The 25,581-nt window shown below is 38.7% G+C and overlaps 1 protein-coding gene across 1 annotated transcript in view; it reads right to left on the bottom strand.

Moving 5' to 3' along the window:
• Positions 1-20,124: 20,124 nt before the first annotated feature.
• Positions 20,125-25,581, bottom strand: part of LOC121875653 (lysosomal cobalamin transporter ABCD4-like) — a 42,460-nt gene continuing 37,003 nt past the window's right edge. Inside the window, exons 12-13 of the mRNA XM_042380275.1 lie at positions 25,223-25,365; positions 20,125-21,937 (exon numbers count right to left, since the gene is read on the bottom strand). Coding sequence (XP_042236209.1) covers positions 21,664-21,937; positions 25,223-25,365 — 417 coding nt within the window. The 3' untranslated portion in view covers positions 20,125-21,663. The remainder of the gene's footprint in view (positions 21,938-25,222; positions 25,366-25,581) is intronic.

Raw genomic sequence — 25,581 nt, 5'->3', positions numbered from 1 at the left:
TGTTACGTATTGCTAGTGTACATGGTAAAACTTTAGGCATCAATTGTACTATTAAAGTGGCTGGGACGATATGGTAACTTCTGCTGAGCCAATGTTATTAAGGTCTCAAAAAAGAGTTGTAAGAAGTTGAATTTTGTGTACAGAGATAAATCAAACAATTAGGTCACTAAATTAAACATAACGGTTACATTTTTCACATGCAATTTTTGTTATTAATGTTTGTTGCAAAAACTTGTTTGGAAAAGTTAAACTTAAATGTTGACAGTTGAAAACGTAATTATGCTGCTGTTGGGCATTACATTAACCCTTTGTGTATGGCATTCTAATGGTCTTAAATCTCTAATCAGTTCTTTATACAGTATATTTATTATTATTATTATTATTTTGGCCCTGCCCTTTTTTTGCAATTCATATTGATATTTACTCTCTACCATTTTTGAGAGATAAGATATATATATATATATATATATATATATATATATATATATATATATATATATATATATATACACACAACAATGTAAAAACTGTGACAAGATAACATCGACATTGTAACTGTGAAGTCTGTAGTGGATAAATACTGAATGTTTAGTTAGGTAGTATTTGCTTTCTGATTCTCATTCATAAACAATTCAATGGTCTCAGATTTCTGCTTAAATTTATTTATTCTCTCACCAAGCTCTAATAGTTTCTTTTTTTGCACTTACGTATTATTTTGTAAGGAAAAACTAGCAATTGTTTTAATGGAGAGGGACAAGGACAGTACAGTGTTTTGTAAAAAAACTGGTTTGCCCAAGAATTTACAGACACCAGTTATTGAAGGGCAAATCTCCTCATCCTGTGCAGTGTGCTTCTGCGGTGTTGAGGAGAAGCTGGCTGCCTCAAGTCTCGGTTTCTGTTAGTCATTCATGAAAGCAGCTTGACTGTCTTCCAGTCTGTCTCCACGTATTCAAGCCAATAACGCTCAATGATGGATTAATGTAGTTCCAATTTTTTTTTTATTTTTATGTTTGAAAAAATCATAGTCATAAATTACAGTCAGCACAAAATTTAATCGATTTTACCATTAATTGGACTTTTTTTCTCAAAAATTGGTGGGTCCTAGGCAGGTACCTTGCATGAGGAGCTTTAACTTAATCCACGCGATAGGAAACTCAAATTTCAAACACATTAGAAATATAATTTGTTTATGAAACATCACCAAAGTAAATATAATATAATTAATGGGTTTGATTTATGATTTTGATATTCACTTTATTGTGAATCTTCCGCTTCTTGAACCTTTTGTACTGTACTATATTAAAATGGCACAGATGCAGTACTGTACTTCACTCCTTACCACATACGTCATTAAAGTTCTTCAAAAAAAGAGTATATTCCTGCACGCCAAAAAAAGAAATGACGAGTTTGTGTAACCCAATTTAGACGTTTGGAAATTTTGTTTCCAATTTCTGAAATCTTTATATGTATCGCACCGAATTGAAAGTGGGTCGTTATATGAAATATCTAAAGTTAGTAAATATCTAACTGGCGAGAAGCGAGTCACTGATGCTTGATAAAGGTTTCGTAGATAACTTATGAATGATTTGTTGTCACTACAGCACACTGTATACAGGATTTGTTAAATTTTATAGTTTTAACAAGATGCTTAAATTTGAATTTCCTTATTTTCGCAACAAACTAGTCGAATTAGCTTCTAAACTATTTATAATGACCATCAATATACTACTGGCGATATGCTACCAAAGCAAAGAGCGATAAAAAATAAAAATATAGTGAACTTTAGTATAAAAATATTATTTATTTTCATACAAATGTGGTTATTGTTATTAACGACCATCAGAGATACATACAGTAATGTTTTATTGCGCAAAGAATCAATATCGTTTACTGCTCACGCCAGTAATGCATCCCAACTTGTTCCTTCCAAGGCTCTTCACCAAGTCGCTCTATTTGTTATTTAAGCAGTACATCCAATGGAAGTTATCTTTTGCAACCATGAACTAATGAGATCCAAGTGGCTATGGATAATGTGTCATCGTGAGGTGGCATCATTGATTATTGACGTTATCATTCATGAGGGTTCATAGATGGTTAGCTATTGATTCAGACCAGATGGCATACTTGATGAGCCCTAGTGTTATTAATATACAGCATTATATTATCACCTCTAGCATTAACATAAAAGCAATATGATGCACGTACTCAGTATTAAATAGTAAAGGCAACATTATGTCGTATCAGCAATAACATAGTGTATGTTATATTATATTACTGTACTTGTATTAATTATATATATTATATTACTGTACTTAAAGCATTAACATAAGTGTATGTGCATTATATTACTGTATTTCTAGCATTAACATAGTGTGTAATATATTACTTCTATACTAAATAGTATGCATTATATTTATTGTACTTCAAAGCATTAATATGTATAAAAATTATTTATTGCATTAGAAGAATAACAAGTGTGCATTATATTACTGTACTCTAGCATTAACATAGTGTATGTGCATTATATTACTGTACTCTAGCATTAACATAGTGTATGTGCATTATATTACTGTACTCTAGCATTAACATAGTGTATGTGCATTATATTACTGTACTCTAGCATGAATATAGTGTATGTGCATTATATTACTGTACTCTAGCATAAACATAGTGTATGTGCATTTTATTACTGTACTCTAGCATTAATATAGTGATGTTTGTCCTGTATATGTTTGTGGATAATTTAAGTTACAGACAAATCCAGTAAAACTTTAGCCATCTTGGATGTGAAGATGTTTTTTGAACACATCAGTATTTTTCATAAAGGAATATTAAGACTACAATACTAGAATGTTGCTGTTAAGGGTTCCATGGTTCTGTTTGAAAGACTCATTATAACCCTTTGAGGATGATGGTTTAATCCTCCAGGACACAGAGTTAATGTGTAAACTTAAATTCGACAAGACTGTACAGTATCAGCCTGTGTAAATGTGACTTGAGAGTTAAATTCTACCTCAAGGGTTTACCTTTTTTATAATGACTTAAGGATGACTGATCAGATGAGGTCACACTGGTGTAAAAACTAAAAGGTTAATTGTAGTTGATAAGGACATGACTACTGTACAACCTAAACACAGCTTGTTAGAATGGTCACCTCTGCCATTCTCTCAGACCAACTTCCATTGAATATAATTTACCTCCTCTACAGTCATTTAATAAAATCCGCATTGATCTCTATCACACCCCTTCATTTTGTCAGTAATATTCCCAGTTTTGTTAACATCAGTCCGAGTTTAGACTGCCTGTATGTAAATCATGATACAGTATGCATTTAGGATTACAACTATTTGTACCGTGGAAAAATTTTTTATACCGGACCAACATGTATAAATATAATTGTTTTATAATGTTTTTTATTTTTTGTTCTTTAGTATAAATGAAGTGTAGATTTTTTAGTAGAATTGTATATAAGCCCAAGACTATATTTGTTAGTGCAGTGTAAGTAGACCTGGTGGTTTAAATCTTCCATGGAAACCACTTAGGGAGAGGTGGAGGAGGTCGTCTTACACACACACATTATTATTTCTTCTAGCTTCATGTTTGTGCCTTGTGTTGTCTCGTACTTATTCCCATCCCCTACTTTCCTGACAGTTAAACCTCTATTTAACGTACTATATGGAGAGGAAAGGCTGTTATATCAAGGGTGTCAGATGTGAAACCTCCATCTAACGAACTATATAGAGATGGAAGTCCATTATATCGAGGGTCTGTTAGATATGCAACCCCCCATTTAACTGATTATGTGGAGAGAGAAGTCCGTTACATGGACGTTTCACTGTAAATAATGTTCAAGCATTGATGAGCTCCTTGAGAGGGGATTGACAGCACCAGGAACACTGTACTGGAGGAGAGGGTCCAAGTTTTCAGCCTCTATGAATTTGAAAATGAAACAAAAACAACCAAACAACTTTGTGAAAGGGAACTAAAGAACTTAAAAATACAGTAAATACAGTGATTTTTAACGACTTGATTTTTAAGGAAAAATTTGCATGTAATCTTTTTCTCGGTGGGAATTACCAGAAATTTTAGTTAATTTGTTATGGCTTGTCACAAATTTTGGGAGATAGATTTAAATTCATCAGTACATGTGAGGAATGAGATTTAGTTCTCCAAGAACAAAAATTCATTTAGTATATAACATATTCCTTAACTAAACCTGTTTTATTGCAGTACAAGTGTTTAATACTCAATGGTAGTAACTGTGTTTTAAAAGTTTCCTTCAAAGATCTTTATTACACTCAAAGTTTAGGCCCATTAACTGAAGCCTGTACAAAGAATGTGGTGTGTTGGATGTTATGAAGTCCTGTACAGGCATAGTAGAGGCAAGCCAAGCATTACTGATGAACCACACGCCCTCACTGAACCACACACGCCCTCACTTCACACTGAACGACACACGCCCTCACTTCACACTGAACCACAAAACTCCCTCACTTCATACACTCAAACTGAATCACACACACACACACCTTCAAACTGTAAGTCCTTTTGAAAACCTGCAACTGATTTAGGAAGGATTTCTTGTGTGAGAATTTGTGGTTAAGGTACAAGTGGTGTCTTAACTAACTTATAGCTCAATAATTATCATGGGAGAGACTATCCTTTCCTAAAGTGACAGTAGGACATTAGTTCTCCAGCCTAATTGTATTAATTGTTATAATACACCAAAAATATATAATATAAAATGATGATCGATGTAAAGATGTTACTTGGAGGTCGAGTTGGGGAGGGGGGGGGGGCAGCAGTGTGTGTAGGAGGGAGCATGAAGTCTTGAGGGATGATGGTAAAACAAGAGAACATCATTTATAGAAGGAAAGGGTTGGATATGGGGGAGGAGGAGGTGACTAATTATTGGGATATTAAATTTAACAGGTAGGGGATAGATGGTTTTCTTCTGGGGAGATCGTGTGTTTTTGTGGTGATCCTTTGTTAAGCTCTCGGGTCACAGGAGGCTATCGTACAGTAGCTGTTGTCTTGGGGAATACAGAAAGTGTAGTGCAGGCTAAATTAAACTGGATTAGGAAATTGGGGGATTAGAGTTATGCTGTCTTGGTGGAAATTGGGGGGATTACATTTTGGTGTCTGGTGGAAATAGATATGTTTCTTTTGATATGGAGTAAAATACTAAAAATTTGCATACAGATTTCTTTGGCCATAACAAGACACCAAAATGATTTATGTGGAGTAGGCAAACTAGATGTTATGCTATTACTACTCTGTTGTCATTTATTTCATTTAATATCTACACAGTGCAGTTAAAATTTGCCTCACAAGATAGATGGTGCAGTACTACACTGTACGTGGTTTTTCTCACGTGCTGTAAGGTTTAATTCCTTTACAGTCGAGGTTCAGTTAATCTGTATTTAAAGTCTTGGCGGTAAATACAGTGAATCTTCTATTTAATGTACTATACGGAGAGGAAATCCACGATATGAAGGGTGCATTAGATGTGAGGCACCCATCTAACAAACCACTGTACTGTATATAGAGATGAAAATCCGTTATAATGAGGGTCCGTTAGATGTGAAACCTCCATCAAATGGATTATATAAAGACAAAATTCTGTTATTTGGAAGGTTCACTGTTATCTCCTGTGGGGACTGCTGCCTCCCCTTCCCCAACAATGATTTAACACATGTTAATCTTTTTTACCAACATCATCACAATAAATCTTTATGTATCTCATTTATATCAGGAGTATTAAGTTCTCTCATTAATATATTGATTATTATACAAGTCATTGTGCTAACCAGATCACCTACCAGTAATGATTACTATCAGTACTATTGTCTTGCCAGCTGCTGTATGTTAAGTCTCTCACTTGGCTCATGCTAACTGATGTAATGATGGTTTATGAGTGTTTGTTTAGTAAAGTTGATAAAGATAAATCATCGCCTAAACTCGGACATTACCGATCATTTCATAGAGCTACGGTGTTTTAATTATTGTGGTCTTCCAGTACAGTTGGAGTGTACAGTATCATTGTAAAGCTGTGATGTAGTGAAAGAAAAATAACCCTTAGCCTTATAGCAGAGTAATGAAGTGTGTGTGAATCTTAGAATGACCCACTGTACAGTAGGGGACACCTCTGCAAATCCAATGTTAAAACATAGTTGAAGATTTTATTTGATACATTCCTTTTGTATAGGTGATGGTCCAAAGACTTTTTAATAAAAGTGTGTAATTCTTCCCACTTTTTCTCTATCCCACTGACTCTGTTGTCAATGTTCATTAATAAAACAAAATAGTTGTACTGGACTATACTATACTGTACTGTACTGTACTGTATTGTACAGTACTGTACTATAAGAACATAAGAATGGAGGAAACTGCAGCGGGCCTATTGGCCCATACTGGGCAGGCCCATTTACACCCAACCCCTATTGCTCATATATCCATCCAACCTATGTTTGAAGCTATCCAGTGTATTCGAGTTAATGATGATATTTGGTAACTTGTTCCACTCGTCCACTACTCTATTTCCAAACCAATGTTTACCTATCTCACGCCTAAATCTAAATTTGTCTAATTTAAAACCATTGTTACGAGTTTGCTCCTGGTTGGATAGTTTGAGTACCTTCATAATGTCCCCTTTGTTCAGCCCTGACTTCCATTTATACACCTCTATCATATTGCCCCTCACTCTACGTCTCTCAAGGGAGTGCAAATTAAGATGCTTTAACCTGCATCTGTACTCAAGGTTCCTAATGCCCGGGATTAGTCTTGTCATTCTCCTCTGAATTCTTTTCAAGGATTCTATATCCATTCTGTAATAAGGTGACCAGAATTGAACTGCGTAATCCAAGTGAGGTCTCACAAGCGCAAGATGTAGTTATAAGATGACCTCGCTAGTTTTGTAACTAACACTCCTTTGTATGAACCCAAGTACAGTATTTTATTAGCTTTGTTTCGAGCAAATACACATTGTTTACTTGGCTTAAGATTCCTACTTATCATTACACAGTACAATAATCCTAAATCTCTCTCGCAGTCGGATTTATCTATGGCATCGTTGTTCATCTGGTATCTGGTTTCCCTGTTTACATCTCTTATACTGAGTGCTTTACATTTGTCCACATTGAATTTCATCTGCCATTTTAAAGACCATTCAAAATTTTTTTTTAGATCTTCCTGTAGTTTTGTGGAGTCATCGTCAGATTTAATTACACGTCCTATTTTAGTCTCATCAGCAAATTTACTTATGTTGCTGTCAAAGCTGATATGTATGTCATTTATGTATATAATAAATAATAATGGTCCAAGTACTGAGCCTTGGGGAACTCCACTAGTGACGTTGCTCCAATAGGATTTAGTGCCGTTAATGCTCACTCGCTGTTTCCTGTCCTGTAACCAAGCCCTAATCCATTTTAGAATACCTCCTTTAATGCCATGAGCCTCCACTTTTCTTATAAGTCTTTCGTGACGGACTCTGTCGAAGGCTTTGCTAAAGTCAAGATATACCACATCTTAGTCGTGCCCCTCGTCCACTGATTTAAAAACAGATGAAAAGAATGTTAATAGATAAGTTAGACATGAATGCCCGCTTGTGAAGCCATGCTGGGAATCATTGATCAACTTGTGCTTCTCCAGGTGATTTTGAATAGTTTGAAATGATTGCTTCCAGTAATTTGCCTACAATTGATGTTAAGCTGATTGGTCAGTAGTTAGAGGATAGTGATCTATATCCCTTCTTGAAAGTCGGTATTACATTCGCTATCCTCCAGGATTCTGGTACTACACCCATTTTTAAGGACATGTTAAACAACTTTGCTAAGGGCATACTAAGCTCTTCCTTACATTCCTTTAATACTCTGGCAAATATCTCATCGGGACCAGGTGACTTATTAGGCTTTAGTTTGTCTATTTGCTTACTAACATCGTTACTAGTCACTACTATCTCGCTTAATCTATTTTCTTCACTATCTCTGTATATAGTCGGTGCCTCGGGTATCATGTTTAAATTTTCGGTGGTGAAAACTGTTGAAAAATATTTATTCAGATTATTGCTCATTTCTCTTTCGTTATCAGTTAGCTCGCCGGTATCTGACTGTATTGGTCCAAGCTTTTCTCGTGTTTTAGTTTGATACATTTAACGGAATCCCTTGGGGTTTGTCTTCACCTCCCTTGGTTCATTATTCCTCTTTGCTTTTCTTATCTCAGTCTTAACCCTACCGGCCAATACCTTATAATAATCTCGGAGGTAAACTTCACCATGATTTATTCTCCTACCTAAGCCTTCCTTTGTCCAATAATAGTCTTTTAAATAATTATTTATCCATTTAGGGTCATTGTTGTTTGATCTGAGTTTTCTGTATGGTATGTTCTGCCTTTGTGCATTAAGTAACTCATTACCTGTACAGTATTTAAATTGTTGTGGAACTCGGCAACCTCAGATCTCGTTATCAGGTCTCCCGGTAAGGTGAGGTCACCCTCTCTGGGTACATTGTGAGAGGTCACCTCATGTGAGGTCATGTAGTTCACCCCCAAGCGTGATACAGCCTTCTCTCATCTGTCTCTTCAAACTATCAAAGTTTGCCCTTCTGAAATCTAGGACTTAGTGGAATTTTCCTTGCGGCTGCCCTGAAATTCTAACTGGAATCTAATTTCTTTGTGATCGCTGTTTGCAAGTTCGTTTCCTACCTCGACATTACTCATGAGGTTTTCTCTGTTCGACAGAACTAAATCGAGTATATTATTACTCCGGGTGGGTTCGGTTATATATTGACTTAGGAAACAGTCCTGGATCGTTTCAAGAAAATCTTCTGATTCTGAGTTACCCGTAAGGTCAATCCAAGCTATTTGGCTAAAGTTAAAGTCGCCTACTATACAAACTTTGCTATGTATGGAAGCCCTGTGCATTTCATCCCAAATAAGTCGCTCATTAACTCTATCAAGATTAGGAGTTCTATATATTACTCCTGTGATTAATTTTTCCCTACCATCGATTAATTCTATCCAAATTGTTTCTGTATTCCGTTCTGTTTTTATTACCTTATTTATTTCACACTACAGATTACCCCTGACATAGATTGCTACTCTGCCTCCTTTCCTAATTTGCCTATCAGTATGAATAATTTGTAACCTGCAATTTGGTATTCGACAGGTAACTCATGTGAGTCTAGGTTTATCCATGTTTCAGTGAATGCTATTATATCGATTTTTTCGGTACATACCAAGGCCCTAATATCATCCATTTTGTTTCTCATACTTCTACTGTTCGCGTAGTAGACATTTAAGTTAGTCGTGTTCTGAGTCCTCCCTGCCACGTTTAGGTTTTAACTCCCTGTCTAATTTAGTTTTGTCATCATTCCTAACACTATTTCCCTGTAACCTTTCACTTTGTTTACCCGCTCCCACTGCAGTCTCCTCTACCCCCGTGCTCATATGTTCCCCTAGCAGTTTAAAGACTTCGATATTTTCTGAACTGCCCCCTCGAGAGACCCAGCATAAAGGTCCCTTCTGCCGTAGAAGTTGTCCCAGTTGTCAATGAATGGGACTGATATTGACTTGCAATATCTGTCAAGATGGCCGTTGACTCCAACTGCCCTTGACAACCATTCATTGCCAACTCTCCTTATAGGCAGGACACCACATATGATAGGGATCCCTCCCTTAGTCCTAATACGTTCTATAGCTGCCTTGAACTTATCAAGAAGCTCCTCACTCCTACACCAGCCAATATCATTGCCTCCTGCACTGAGGCAGATAATGGGTTTGTTCCCATTACCAGATAAGATTTTGTCCATCCCATCAACTATATCCCCCACCCCAGCCCCTGGCCAACACACCCTCATCCTATTTTTATTTTTACCACAAAAAGCTCTGGCCAGGTACCGTACCTGTGAGTCGCCAACAATTAAAGTTTTCTTACCTTCCTTGTCCCTGACTATACTAACGTCCAATTCATCTATCAAAGGACTGAAAGAGTTGGTACACTTAGCTGTTGTTGACGTATCCTTGGTGGGTTTTTTCACCATCTTGGTGTGTTTTTTCACCACCAGTTTGGTCGTCCCTCTCCTCACAACCTTCCATTCGCCTGAGTTTTCGTCTCTCACCTGTTTTCCCTGTCTCATTTCTTCCTTCAACCTCGCCATCTCTTCCTTTAATTTAAAGTTTTCTTCCTTGGCCCTCTCTAACTCAGCCCTCAGAAGGGCATAGCCCTGTTCACAAGTAGCACTAGCCATTACTGACAATTAATCCCCGGGAGCTAAGCCTGCCGTGACCTTTCCTCTTGCGAGGTCTGTTCGCATGCTGAGTGAGGTCTTCGCATGTACTGTATTGTAATGTACTTTACTGTACTGTATTGTACTGTGCTACTGTACTGTATTGCACTGTACTACTTTACTGTACTATACTGTACTGTATTGTATTATACTGTAGTGTACTGTATTGTACTATACTGTATTGTACTGTACTGTATTGTACTATACTATACATGCTGCACTGTATTGTACTATACAATACTACTTTGCTGTACTATACTGTACTGTATTGTACTGTGCTATACTGTACTGTATTGTACTGTACTACTTTACTGTACTGTACTATACTGTATTGTACTGTACTGTATTGTACTGTGCTGTACTGTATTGTACTATACTTTACTACTGTACATGGGCGTCCGCAGGGAGGGGCAAGGGGGGGGGGGAAGGGGGGCATTTGCCCCCCGGAAAATAAAAAAATTGAAAAAATTACATGGAAAATACAAAATGAATAAAACTTCTTAACGCCGTGAAGCATTGTTCCAGAATATGTCCACGACCTTCTGAAAACTAGGCTTGAAAACATTAACTAACCTATGGTAGTCACTGCAAACATTGATAAATATTTCGTTCCACTGATGTTTGTGGTATTATATGCTAATTCTGCTCTAGACATGACTGAATAATGCAAATAAAGGTCTAACACAACAGCTCTAGTGGTTATAATTTCGTATAAATAGCCGCAACACAGAAGGAATGAACGAAAAAACACTATCTTCCACGCCAAATATCATGACATTAGATCAATCGTGTGTCTTCTACCTGAAGAATTGTTAACATTTTGTTCTGTTATTTACAGTAATCTTAGCAAAAAGATGTCTTCACACTTCACACGTCGAATTCAGGATAACATTGCCCCCCCTGCATTTTTTTCTGCGGACGCCCATGCTACTGTATTGTACTGTACTGTACTATACTGTACTGTATTGTATTGCACTGTATTGTACTGTGCAGTACAATACTGTATTGTACAGTACTATACTGTACTGTATTGTACTGTACTATACTGTATTGTATTGTGCTATACTGTACTGTACTGTATTGTATTGTGCTATACTGTATTGTGCTATACTATACTGTGCTATACTATACTGTATTGGACTGTACTATATATATATATATATATATATATATATATATATATATATATATATATATATATATATATATATATATATATATATATATATATATATATATATATATACACACACAGTGTGAACCCTCACTTTACACGGTCAATTGAACCCACGCGGCCAAGTGAAAGCGCGTAAAGTGAACAACATAACATATGGGATTAATTGAAGAGACCGGGCCGACCCCAAACTCCACTTTTTCAGACACAATACCTACGTTGTAGTAAAAATAACTTCTTAATTTTATGATGGTATGCACACACAATTAATAATTAAGAGAAATATCAATAATATTAGGTTTTTTAACACTTACATTAGTAGAAAAGATGGCTGGGCACACGGGGATGGGCGGTTGCTTCCGAGGCAGAGGGCAGATTATTGGCCCTCACCTGTATCACTTGTATCACTATCCACCACAGAGGCTTGCAGGGCCTCTTTGTCAAACCCCTCAAAGTCCATATAAGTCCATATCCTCACTATCATTATCACTATCACTGACTTGGGCCGGCTGTGGCGCGTGAAGAACCGGTAATGTTTTGATGACTGGGCGACCTTGTGCGCACCCTGCTCGCGCCGCTCTCCGCATAAAAGGGTACACACACCGCGGAAAGTGAGCATTCCATGTTCGGCAGGGTACCGCGTAAACGTGGAAACGCGTAAAGTGGGATCGCGTAAAGCGAGGGTTGACTGTATATATATATATGGTATGAGGAACTCGAGAGACAACTATTTGGTGATTTAGAATATTATTGATATGGATATGTATTTTTGTAAGCCCCGAGGAGGAAAACCTAAATATATTTTGTGGGTTTGAAATGGAATTTGCGCAGGAGCGAATGCATCCCAGCCTTGGGTGGAGAGACTGTAGTGGATTTCTCCCCTACAAGCGCTGTTTGTCGCTGAGTAGCCGACCCCGCGAATTCCCCAGTGTATGCCTCGTGGTCTAGGTCAACCAGCGCTGCCTTACATGACGGAGGTCAACTACTAAGCCACGCCTACCTCCGCTATTTAAGACCTGACCTCGAGGTGACCTACCTCTCTCTTCTTCCAGCTACAGCCACAGCAAGCAACACCACCTCCTCCGCCACTGCCTGGCGGCCCTCGCTCCCACCGGCGAGCATGGCGACCCACAAACTGTCCTCCTCTGAGCACCCTCACCAACCAGCTCTCTCTACTCAACGCTTGTAACCATGCTGCCTTCCCAGCACCAAGCTGCATTGTACATCCAATACAACATGTATAGAGAGAGCACATTGTGAGTTTCCTTTCTCCATCCCATCCTGAGTGTGAACCCAAACATCCCATACCCCACAAGACGCTACGGCGTTGTTTACATAACAAAGACGCGTCGGGTGGGCCCAGTAACAGGTGTGTCCCACGTATTTCTTGCTCTGTTAGGGTGTGTTTGATAGATTGAGCATAATAAATGTTATATGAAGAATGTGATGATCTCGTGGAGGTAGTCTGTAAGCCAGAATAAGGCTAATTCTAGCTTTGCTCTAGACATTCACCCTGGAGTGAGTCGACAACAACAGCCACTCCCCTGTGTTATGCTGGTGGGTTGGGTTTATTATTTATTGTTTAATTCCTACTACTGTGTGGTACCAATATGTGAATATGACAACAGTTGATGCTTGTTTTGTAAGTATAGTGTAATAATGTATAATAACTAGTTATGTCTGATCTAGGTCCCAGCCTTTTCCTTCTCGGGTGATTTCTAGAGTAAATAAATGAGAGAAAACTACAAGTGTGTGTCCTATCCCTGCTTTGTGCTTTGCTACACTTGGTGGAGATGTGGGGTATGCAATTGCTTGCATGAGTAAGTAGAGATTGTCCCCTATAGAGCAAAGAACAAGCAGCACCCAGGCAGTAGTTATTATAGCCGAAATCACCCGGGGAGGAGCACGGCACCACCGCCTCCTGAGGATCGACAGCGGAGGAGAGAGCTTGGACCGGTGAAGCAGTTACCTACACAGAGGAGGACGAATCTGGAAGCAGCCAAGCATGAGTTACCCATCCCCACATCACATTCCAGAGGAGAATTTGATCGACTTGAGAAGCTCGGAGATAAGTGAATTGTATCATCAGAGTATCCTACCCTTATGTAATCAAGTGCAAAGATTCACAAACCAGATGGAACAGGGGGTGAGCAGTCCCACTAAGAGTGTTAAGATGGAAACTGGGGTCTCACAGTCTGAACAGAGGGGTGAGCCTATGCACAAAGAGGACCATGTTGATATTTTCCCTCAAGTGGTAGCCCATGAGATGAAGCTCAGGACTTTTTCGGGGACTCCTGATAATTTAGACCAAATCAATGTAGGTGAGTGGATAGCTGAGGTTGCTTGGCTACAAGGGTAGAGGGTCAGTCAACTATATTCTTAAATTTCTCACTGGTCCTGCTCAGAAAAGGGTAGAAAAACTGGCTTGGAGTGACAGTTGTGATAGTGAAGGGGTTCTTGCAGTTTTAAAGGATACTTATGGAGAAAATCTGACGCTGGGGGAACTCCATTTTAGACTTTATCAGAGGACTCAGGGTGTATTGGAAAATGTGTGGACCTATTCAGATGCTCTCGAGACGCTGCATGAGGAGACAGTTAAAGTAGCTCCAACGTAAGTCGTCAGCAGGTCGGATACTTTGAAAGAGGTGTTTCTTAAGGGCTTAAGGGATCAAAGGTTGCAGAGTGGCTTACGTTGGAATTTGCGTGGCCGACCTGGAATGTCTTATGAGGAATTGGTACAGGTAGCTGCAGAAGAGTCAAAGAGGACGACAAAGCAGACAATTAAGGAAAAGAACCCATCTAAGGGTGTGGTTCCAGCTATAAACAAATGTTTGCCCGTGGTTAAGGAAGTGAGAGAAACATTAAACCCCCATGGAAGTGTACCTCACGAGAGTGGGGTGGAGAAGATGCTTGCTGAATTACGAGTAGATATTCAGGCGGTGAAGACAGACCTAGTCCAAATTAAGGGGTCACCGGAAGTTAAACATTTTAACAAGGGAAGGCCACTCCCGTTCCAGGGAGAGTGCTATATATCTGGACAGTGGGGGCACAGGGCGGCCACCTGTTGGTGCCGGAACCAAGGTCGAGGGAGAGGAGGTCCACCAAGGTGGGCCTCTCAGCAGCCAAGAAATAGAGTCAAGACCAAGGGAGTGTCGGAAATTGCTAGAGAGGAGGGAAATGGCCAACCCTTGCTGTGGGAAGCCCACCAGTAGGGGTATAACAAGTGGGCTGGTCACACAGAGTGGAGTAAGGACAGGCTGGTGGGAAAAACCCCTGTCACTGCAGTTAAGATAGGAGGAGTCTTGGTTACATCTCTTCTGGATTCTGGTAGTGAGGTGTCTCTTGTCTCAGAGACAGTTTATCGTAAATATTTTGAATCTAGGGGAGTTGGATTACATTCCCCGGAGGGTCTCGTGTTGAAAGCCGCAAATGGTGGGTCAATACCATACCTGGGCTACATGTTGGTGGATGTTGTGATTCTTGAATATAAAATAGAGCAGGTCGGGGTTCTAGTGAGGAAGGGGGAGCAGAGCTCTGCTAGTCAGGCCCCCGGGTTGATAGGGATGAATGTCCTTAGACAATGTTGAGAAGTTCTAGTGAAGGATTTTGGTCCCCAATATGTTGACTGTAGTATTATAAAGGGAAACAGATTTTTTTTTCTAAATGCTTCCAAGAGATTGAGAGTATCCATCGATGGCAGCAGAAAGACCAAGTGGGGTTTGCCTCCTCTACTAGGTGGAAACCAACAAGAATCCCTGCAAGTCAGTATTTACATCCGAAGCTTACGGAGATGTCCCAAACTTGAAGTCTTGATTGAGCCAATGCAGGAGGGAGAAGGGTGGCTGCCTCACAACCTCCTTCTTATCCCTTCATACACTACCATTAGGTACGGTAAGGGGGTTGCCACTGTGGCCAATGTGGGTAATTCTTGCATGTGGCTAAAGCAAAACTGGCATGTTGGAGTGGCTCGTGGGGCCGATCTGTGTCCTCAACAAGAAACAGCAGAGGTGAGCTCAAACAGTGTTGAACGGGGGACAGAATGCCCAGCTGATGGGCAGATGCCAGAAGATCTAAGGCAAACAGGGCTGAAGATTGACCTAAAACAAATACCCGGTAACACACAAGAGAGACTTTGGAGTGTGTTGCGGAAGTACCGCGATGTTTTTCTGGACAGCAAGGGAAAGTTAGGATGCACTGGGATAATCAAGCATACCATCCCTCTCGTAGATGAGACTCCCATTAGGCAGCCTTTCAGATGGGTTCCCCCCACTCAAATCCAAATGGTTAGGGACCATATCAACCAGCTGTTGGAGCAGGGGGTCATACAGAAAAGCACTAGTCCATATGCAGCCCCGATTGTTCTGGTGAAGAAACGAGATATGTCACTGTGTTTGTGTGTCGACTATAGGAAACTGAACAAAGCCACGCGTAAGGATGCTTTTCCACTCCCAAGAATTGATAAGTCTCTTGATGCATTGGCAGGAGCAAAGTGGTTTTCAACATTCGATCTAGCCTCAGGATATTATCAGATAGAGATGGAGGACAAGGACATCCAAAAAACTGCTTTCTGTACACCATTCAGGCTGTTTGAGCATAAACGCATGCCAATGGGATTATGTAATGCTCCCGGAACATTTCAGTGAGTCATGGAGAGCATCTTTGGCAGTGAGATATTTTCAACCCTGTTGGCATACCTAGATGACCTCATGATATTCTCAAAGACACTTAATGAGCACATAGAAAGGCTGGAAATGGTGCTCTCTAGGCAAAAGGGACATAACTTGAAACTGAAACCATCCAAATGCAACCTGTTTCAGAGGAAGGTTGCCTATCCTGGATATGTAGTGTCACAGAAGGGAATTGAGACAGACCCTGTTAAGATTGAGGCTGTTAAGCAGTGGCAGGTTCCCACCACCATTAGGGAGTTACGTTCCTTCCTTGGGTTTGCCTCTTTTAAACCTACGGTTTGCGCCTGGATTTTCAAAATTAGCTACCCCATTAACAGCCCTAACTTCAGGTGCCACCGCCCCAAACCAGTCCATCTGTACAAGGTGGACCCAGGTGCATGATGATGCATTCAACCAACTAAAGGGCAAGTTAGTCATGGCACCCATTTTGATTTGTGCTGATTTTAGCAAGCCATTTTTCCTAGAGACCGATGCCAGTTTTCAGGGGCTAGGAGCTGTCTTGTCACAGGAGGTAGAAGGCAGAAAACACCCTATTGCCTATGCCAGTAGGGGCTTGAAGGAGTCGGAGAGAAATATGAAGAATTACAGTAGCATGAAGTTAGAGCTGCTAGCTTTGAAGTGGGCCATCACAGAGAAATTCAAAGACTATCTGGCAGGCAGCAAGTTTACTGTACTCACTGACAACAATCCTTTGACTTACTTGGACAAGGCAAAGCTTGGGGCAGTAGAACAGAGATGGGTGGCTGATTTAGCCCGGTTTGATTATCATCTGGAATATCGGGCAGGGAAAGCAAATGGGAATGCAGATGGATTATCCAGAAAGAGCCATGAGCCAGAACCTGAGGCAGATGACTCCTCCGAGAGGGTTGAAGCTATGGCCATAGATGCTTTCGGGGAGGAGAGTTCCCTTAGTGGTGAGAATAATGAGACCCCATGCCCAGCTGAGGAAGGAGCAGATAGCCCTCAGGTGACTGGACAGTTAATGTGGCTTCCCAGCATATCTCAGGAAGGTTTGGAGCAACTGCAGGAGCAGGACAGTAACATTTCATCATGCTGAAAGGGCCTAGAAAGGCAGCTAGGAGAAAGTGAATTACAGCAGCTGAGAAAGGGCCAGGATTTTAACAGCCTATGGAAGCAGAGAGGGAGATTGCTCATTTGCAACAGATTGCTGTTTAGGGAAAGGCCAGGCCAGAAGGAGCTAAAACAACTAGTTTTGCCTACTACCTTGAAGGGGAGGTAATGAAACTTTTGCATGACGACATGAATTACATGAAAGCACTTGGGAACTTCGTGTTTTCTTGTGATTATCAGCAGTGGGGTATGCTATAACGAATCTAATTGGTTCTAGAACCTTGTTAGTTATAGCATGCGTTCATTATAGGATTAATCCGTTCTAGGCCCCCAAATACAACCACTTAACACTGAAAAATATAATATAAAATTGTAAAAAAGTACACAAATATGCATCTAAACCCCTGAAATAAAGAATATCATTAATACTTGTAATAAAAAAACAAATTAGTAAAAAAAAAAAAAAAAAAAATTTAAATAATGTTCGTTGTAGGAGTTTCGTTCATTATAGCATTCTCAATTTTATAGGTAAAACCGTTCGTTATAGGAATATTCGTAGTAGGATCCGTTCGTTATAGCATACCCCACTGTATAGATATACAGGTTGTACCTCTCTAGTCCGGCAACCTCGTAACCTGACCGGTGCCGGACCATGGAAATTGCCGGACCATGAAAATTCACCCTTTTCCTGGATAGATAGTGACTTGTGCTTATGCTTGGAAGCACTAGCACCACTTTCTCTGCATCATGGTCTCTTTGAAGACATATTGAAGGGTTAAATGTCGTATAGTAGCTTCTCAAATTTCGCGAGTTTTTAATTCTTAACGTATTTTATTGGAACACAAAAAAATAAATAAATAAAAATTTTGACGGCGGAAACTTGAATTTCGGCGGGTTTGAACGGCCCGCCAACGTGCAGACGACGTGCATAATCGTGTAAACAGCGTCATTTCTCTTATATACAAAAGATTCATTATTGTTTATTACAGAATGTCTTTTTTATTGAATTAATGTGGGTGTGCAAAATGAGCAATACAATTCATTAATAATACGTAGAATATTGAAACACACGAGGAAATGACACAGCATTGTTTTCGTTGATTACAAAACCAGTGACTGACTGGTTCTACATATAAAACTGAAGAAAATAAGACCTTGGTTGTAGCTGTAGTAAAATTAATATGGCTGTTTTAAGTAATGTTATTTAATGTTAATAAATGGAACAATAGAAGTAGCTAACGATAATGGTAAAGAAAAAAGAGAGATCGTGTATGTAAGTGCGCATGCGCACGTGAAAACATATCGTCATTACTTTACATAAGAATATGAAAGCAACACTTATTTACTGTTCATATATATTTTAATTAATGTTTCTGAATTTGTTTTTATTGAATTAATGTATGTGTGTGCAAAATTAACAATACAATTTATTAATAATACGTGGAATATTAGAGGAGACGAGACGGCTGCCGGCATTGTTTATGTTAAAGCTTACGAAACCAGTGACTGATTGGTTCTACATATAAAACTGAAGAAAATAAGACCCTGATTTTAGCTGTAGTAAAATTAATGTAAAAAAATAATATGGTTGTTTGAAGTACCTGTAATGTTATTTAATGTTAATAAATGGAACAATATAAGTAGCTAACCATTAATGGTAAAAAAAAAGTGAGACTGCTCGTATGTAAGTGCGCACATGTGAAAACATATCGTCATTACTCTACATAAGAATATGAAAGCAACACTTATTTACTGCTCATATATATTGAAGGGTTAAATGTTGTACTCTGTATAGACAAGCAGAGAGAGAGAGAGAGAGAGCAGCCGAACTGCCGGATGTAAACAAACCTTAATTTCCTGCGGCGTTTTTTTTTTTTTTAAGGGGATTAGCCCACCCGGGCATAGGTCACTGACCCACATTGGGGCCTGAGGGGCAAAAATTTAATACTCCTGTAATAATAATAATAATTCAGATAAGTAAAAAAAAGCTGCCAATCTACCTATTGGACAAACTAAAATCGTTCCGGACCACGGGAGTTTCCGGACCACAGAATGCCGGACTACAGAGGTACAACCTGTATATAATTTGCGGAGTCAAGTTCTCAAAATGGCCGCGAATCGCCAAATCGATGAATAACATTTACTAACTGGTGGGGGGGTGGAGGTAAATTTTTTTGCGTGTACAAAGAAATGTATATTTCCTTAATGTGTTTGGGCTCAGGAAATTGTTTTCTTTTACCTGTATTGTATATACAGTAGATGTGTGTGTGTGTGTGTGTGTGTCTATACACATACACATATATACTGTCTATCCGCGAATAATAGAGGTCCGTGAAATAAAAATCTGCAAATTATCCCGGCGTACTGTATATATACAGTACTATACTGCACAGTATAAATACATAAAACTATATACTATAAGTGCAAAATATAAATATTTAATAAAATATTTTTGTCAAATACACTGTGAAACATTATAAAAGAGTGCAGTACTGTACAGAATAATGTACTGTGTTACGAACATAATGACCACCTTCACATTATATTCCTCAATAAAATACAAATATTTCACACCATGGAATGAGACTCAGATCATGAACAAGGAGTGTGGTGATATAGTGACTTTAAAGCAATATTACTGTACAGTACAGTACAGTACTGGCAAGTGAATTACAAATAAAGAAGTAATTGTTGAAGAACTATAAAGTCAAAGGATATGTAAACACAATATAAGGGTAAGTGTTACAGCAGATGGCTGAACACCTCAAGTGTAAACATTGGTGGTGACATGAAACAACTGCCCAGCAGGTGTGGCCTGGCCTGGCCTCAAGAAATGCCTGTCATCTCTGCCTTCTACCAACAATGTGTGGATATGTCCTTTTTATATTTTTGTACTATTTTTTGCAGGTGTGTGTGTGTGTGTGTGTGTGTGTGTTTATACTGTACTATGTTGACACGTTTTCCATATGCCCTACAGTAAACAGGAAGTGGTTTAAGAAAAAATAAACTAAGACAAAAGCTGTAACCTAACCTACAGTAACTGGCTGTTTGTATCCTGCCAGTGAGCTACACCAGAGGAATAGGTGCAGCATAGAGCCCTGTCAGTGTACACACTGTACTGTACTGTACAGGGTAACTAAGGGGGACATGTGTTTCACTGGATACTCACACATTTTTATTTGTTTGTGCATACAAATGATAATTAGTTCCTCTATATGAAGAACGATTGCAAAGTTTTACTGATTATTTTTAGAACTGTAGGGGTGGTTGGTGAGAGTCAGTAGATGTTGAGCATCAAGAACAAGCCTGATGGTCCAGCCTCTTATAAATATTTAAAAAGATAAACCTAACCTCACCACAGACAACAGTACTGTACTATCATCATTGATAAAACTCACCATCAGTCATCACAATATATAAAACAGTGTCTGTTAGTTTGTCTTTGTTTGTGTGAGCTTGGGGTGACAGCCCAGAGACCAGGGGATGGGCACAGCTGTGGTGGCCTGGTTGTCATCAGGCATGTTGAAGCAGTGTTTTATGGCTGAAACACCTTCCTAACTAATCCCAACCCTCAGGGTGGGAACAGCTGACAGTAACTTCCTGAGGTCATCAAAGACTACCAGCCTAGTGATGTGGATATGCAGTACAGTAGTATAATGATGGTGTAGTGGATGTAGTCTAAATGATGGTGTAATCCACACATAGGTTATCAGCTGCCTGAAGTAAACTCAAGCAACACCAGGCTGGGGCCCCAGCTAGTCACAATACAATGATAACAATTATTATCATAGTCAATAGTATGATATCACAATATAATGATACGTATTAACAATTACCAAGAGTAATTGTATAAAATGCACAAACATCATAATGATAATCATCACCAGATTAACTTGTATTGTTACAACATAAATAAAACAATTACCAAGATTATCATTATGACAAAGATACACACAAGTGGTAATTAAACATACACTAAAACTCATTAAATACAAGAAAATCTACCTCAGAGGCTCACAGCTTTAAGTTGACACTTCAATTTTGATCAAAGTTCATCATTTAACCCCTCGTGTACTGGGTCACCTCTGTGCCGAATAAAATCATTCGGCATTAACCAAATAAAATATTTAAAGTGGCATCCCCATAGTGAAGGAGTTAACGGCAAGTTCACCGGCATAAGTGTACAATAACCAAATAATTTCTGGTTTTATAAAATTATTACAGCTTTAAAATTTATATACAATATCAATTCATGAGGACCAGCAGTCTTCATCAAGATAATGGCCTCCATCCTTAACTGGCTAAGTGAATATGTATTAAAAATATATATACCTCATCTAGATTACATTTATATGAGCAACTTTCTCTTGTCTTACAGTATATTTGTTCCCATCATGACTATCGTGGAAGAGGTGATGCTACCACTTGTCTGCTGTGGCTTCTTGTGTCACACATCAACACACTGTTGGAGGATGGGCTCCTTCCTCCACCCACCAGTACCATCTAGTGTTAACAGTGAGTTGTGGTACTTGGTTAGTGAGTGCCTGTGTCCCACACTGACTAAGGTAATGTTGAGTTGCAGACACGCTCGGTACAGCTGGTCCTCCACGTCCAGACTCAGAGCACTCGTGGCTTCATCCAAGAGGGCAAACTGTGGTCGGTGGAAGAGCACACGCAAAAGGCAGACTCTTTGCATTTCTCCCGGCGATAGTGCATCATTCCTGTGATATATAAATGTATCTTAGGGTGACACTATTATGCATTTTAACCTTTATGCATTTTAAATTTAGGTTAGGTTAGGTAAGGCATATTAAGGTTAGGTAAAGGTTAGCTTAGGTGGTTAATATATAAGACTAACCCACAAACGAGTTACTGTATTTGTATTACTGTTTATTTTCTTACTTTATTTTCATCAGTGAGTTCTGATATGGTAATCATTTCTTATATATATATATATATATATATATATATATATATATATATATATATATATATATATATATATATATATATATATATATATATATATATATATATATATATATATATATATATATATATACACACACATATATATACACACACATATATATACATGCGCCCGTTAACGTCCTAGATACGTTCTTGGAAACGTGACGAATTGGACGTTGTCCGATCATCACATAAACTTTTTATTTATACTTACGTGTATGTGGAATACTATATACGTACATATACACTTTTACTCTTAAATCACTACTGTAATGTGATACAGGTGATTAATTTTTATCTCTTGTGCAAAATACATGACGTTTATATTAAAATTATTCACTGTTTTACAAGGATTCCAGCAACGCCGAGCAGATGGCGGAGAGAGAGGGTGGGAGCAAGCGAGGGGGCGTGAGGGGAGGGGAGGTAGTACGTTTGACAGTTGGCACAGGCCCAGGTCTAACGCGTGTATATTTATCAGTTCTTAGGTGACTAAGCTTCTCTCTTATAAAAAGCCAGTGAAATGACCTGGGTGAATATAATTAACATAGCTGGGATTCTTGAAAGATACTGATTAATTTGAATATAAACATGCTATAATTTGCACTAGACAAAACAATTTTAGTACCATAATCAAATTAGTACATGTGCACTCCAGCTTTGCACTAATTTATTTTACGTTTATTTTAGTAAGGTGTGTGAATGTAAATGGGTGAAAATAAATGAAGAAACTTGTGTAAATCTACCCAAAAATACAGGTGAAAAACTTTTTATAAAATGTACTACAGTACTGTACACTAATGTACAACATTTTTTATATCTTGAGCAAAATATATGACGCTTATATTCAAATTAATCTCTGTCTTGCAAGGATTTCAGCAATGCAAATTATATTATCCTAACTTTAGTCTGAGATATTATATAAAATAAACATAAAGAAATCACCAATCTTTTATCTTGAACACAAGGGTGGTGGGTAAGATTTGACAGTTGGCGCTGAAGGCCTGTGTGTTTATTTATCATTACTTAAGAGTGACTAAGCTCTTCTCATAATTTTCCACCCAAACGACCTGGGTGAATATAACTTACCTTGGAGGGATTCTTGTAAGATAGTAATTTATTTGAATGTTTTTTTTTTCAATTTAAATTTTAATTGTTTATTCCTTGATAGAGGAAGTGGGATCCTAGTGCTGTCACTTGGTACCTCTGTACCATAACACCAGAAGCAACTGGCCAGTGTCACAAGTATATACAGTCATCCCTTGGTTATTGCGCCTAATTGGGACCCCGCCGATAACGAAAGTACAGAACCTATGGGATTTATTCTAATTGGTTCCAGGCACCCAAGACCCAACCCCAAGTTTCCCATTTTACGACCATTTAGACCCACTAAATATATATATAATGTTATGGTAAATAACATAAACACACATAGGCATGGCTAGGTTTATTACAAAGTGATGAAAAGGGTATGCTTAATACTGTAGTCCACAAAACATGTAGCTATGCTTTTTTTATTTGGTCCCCCATCATACGAGTCCGTTTTCTCTCACATCAGAATGCCTGAGTCCTCCGTTTTCTCTCTTAATCTTAGAGTGCACCAGAAACTTTACTATTTTTAGTAATGCCACAGATTTTGAAATTGCAACCCCAGTTGCAACTTGCAATTGTTGAGGCAACTAGATATGTCTGATTACAGCAAATGTGTTATTGTCAATTTGTAGGTGAAAGATTTTATCCTCAATAGATGTAGGTTAACATTACACCTGGAGGCAAATGATTAAAAAATGCCTAAGTAAGGAAGCATATTCCTTTAACACATAATATCTGACCAGTATGGGGAGGATCATCGTTTCTCCATCAGGGGGTCGTGGAGTGGTGGTTCAGCAGGCGTCACGCGTGGTTTTTTTTTGGGGGGGGGGCCACGGCGTATATGCGATCGGACTTTGTTCGGTCGGACGTTAACTGGATATTGGGTAATTGGTTCCAGCTCACAGAAAAGTATATACAAAGTAAAGCCAAAAAACACAAGTCAGAAACACTCCTAAAATTCCCCTAAATCGCCCTTAAATCACTATATATATCGTACATATACACTAGAACTCTTAAATCACTACTGTAATGTGATACAGATGATTAATTTTTATCTCCTGTGCAAAATATATGACATTTATATTCAAATTATTCGCTGTCTTGCAAGGATTCCATCAATGCAAATTATATTCTCCTAACTTTAGTCTGAGATATTATATAAGATAAAAACTTAAAGCTTCCTGTATAACCACCAAACTCTGGCTGGTAGGGGGGGGAGGGGGGGGGGGGGGTGACAGTGACATGTTTGACAGTTGGTACTGAAGGTCTGGTGAAGTATTTATTTGTTTATTTATGTCCTTTAGATTGAGTTTTTGTTTTTTGCTTATAAAATGTCACAGAAGTGGCCGGGGAGAAGATAGTTTACATTGCTGGAATTCTTATAAGATAGTGATTAATTTGAATGTAAACATGCAATAGTTTGCACTAGACTAAAATTTTAGTAATCATTTTGTCCATTATTCTGAGTACATGTACAGTTCAGCTTTGCCCTTAGGACAGTGTGTGCATGTACTTGAGTTTCAATAAATGAATAAAGTTACATATACAGTGGCCCCTCGGTTAACGAAATTTCTGTTGACGAATTACATTCCATAAGAATCTTCAATTCGGTTAACGAACAAAAATTCGATGAACGAAATCCTTACGAACATCACGTTTTGTTGTGAGCATCAGCTGATGGGCTAGTCTGCCAATTCAGTAATCTGTTCTATGTTTACATTCGTTTCCAGTGGAGTAAATATCAAGAAAGGAGGAGTTTGGAGACTATAAGAAGCTGCAGTTGAAAAGTGAATGTATTTGACAAGCATAATTAGTCACTCTCAGAATACTGTACTATCCTCTGTAATCTTTCTGAAGCCAGTACATGCCCAGTACTGTACTTGCCAATGGGCCAATCAAGAAACGAAGGAGATATAGTGAAGTAAATTTATCAAGTAAACACTTACCAATTCCATCCAGGGTCATTATGGAGGCCCTCAGTGCGGTTGACAAGGCCCTTCATGTGTACTGAGGCCAGAAGGCTAAGGATCTCTTCACAGGTGTCTTTGCTGATTGGATTACTGGGGTCAAGTCTCAAGGGATAGATTATCTGTAGAGAACAGTAATAACAATTCCTCTCAGGTGTCAAGAGTTAAAAGCAACTTAATCACTCAGTTTGTTACCATGAATCCTGGTTTCTCATACAGTGCCAGTAATGACCTGACCTGACCTTCTCTGTTAAAGTTCATAATAATAAGTAACCTGACCTTCCCTTCTGTTAAAACTGCATAATAATAATTGACCTGACACCACCTGACCTAACCTT

The sequence above is a fragment of the Homarus americanus genome, unplaced genomic scaffold (genome assembly GCF_018991925.1).
Source record: "Homarus americanus isolate GMGI-L3 unplaced genomic scaffold, GMGI_Hamer_2.0 scaffold22250, whole genome shotgun sequence".
NCBI classification, from domain to species: domain Eukaryota; kingdom Metazoa; phylum Arthropoda; class Malacostraca; order Decapoda; family Nephropidae; genus Homarus; species Homarus americanus.
This window is presented reverse-complemented; position numbering and strand designations above follow the sequence as displayed.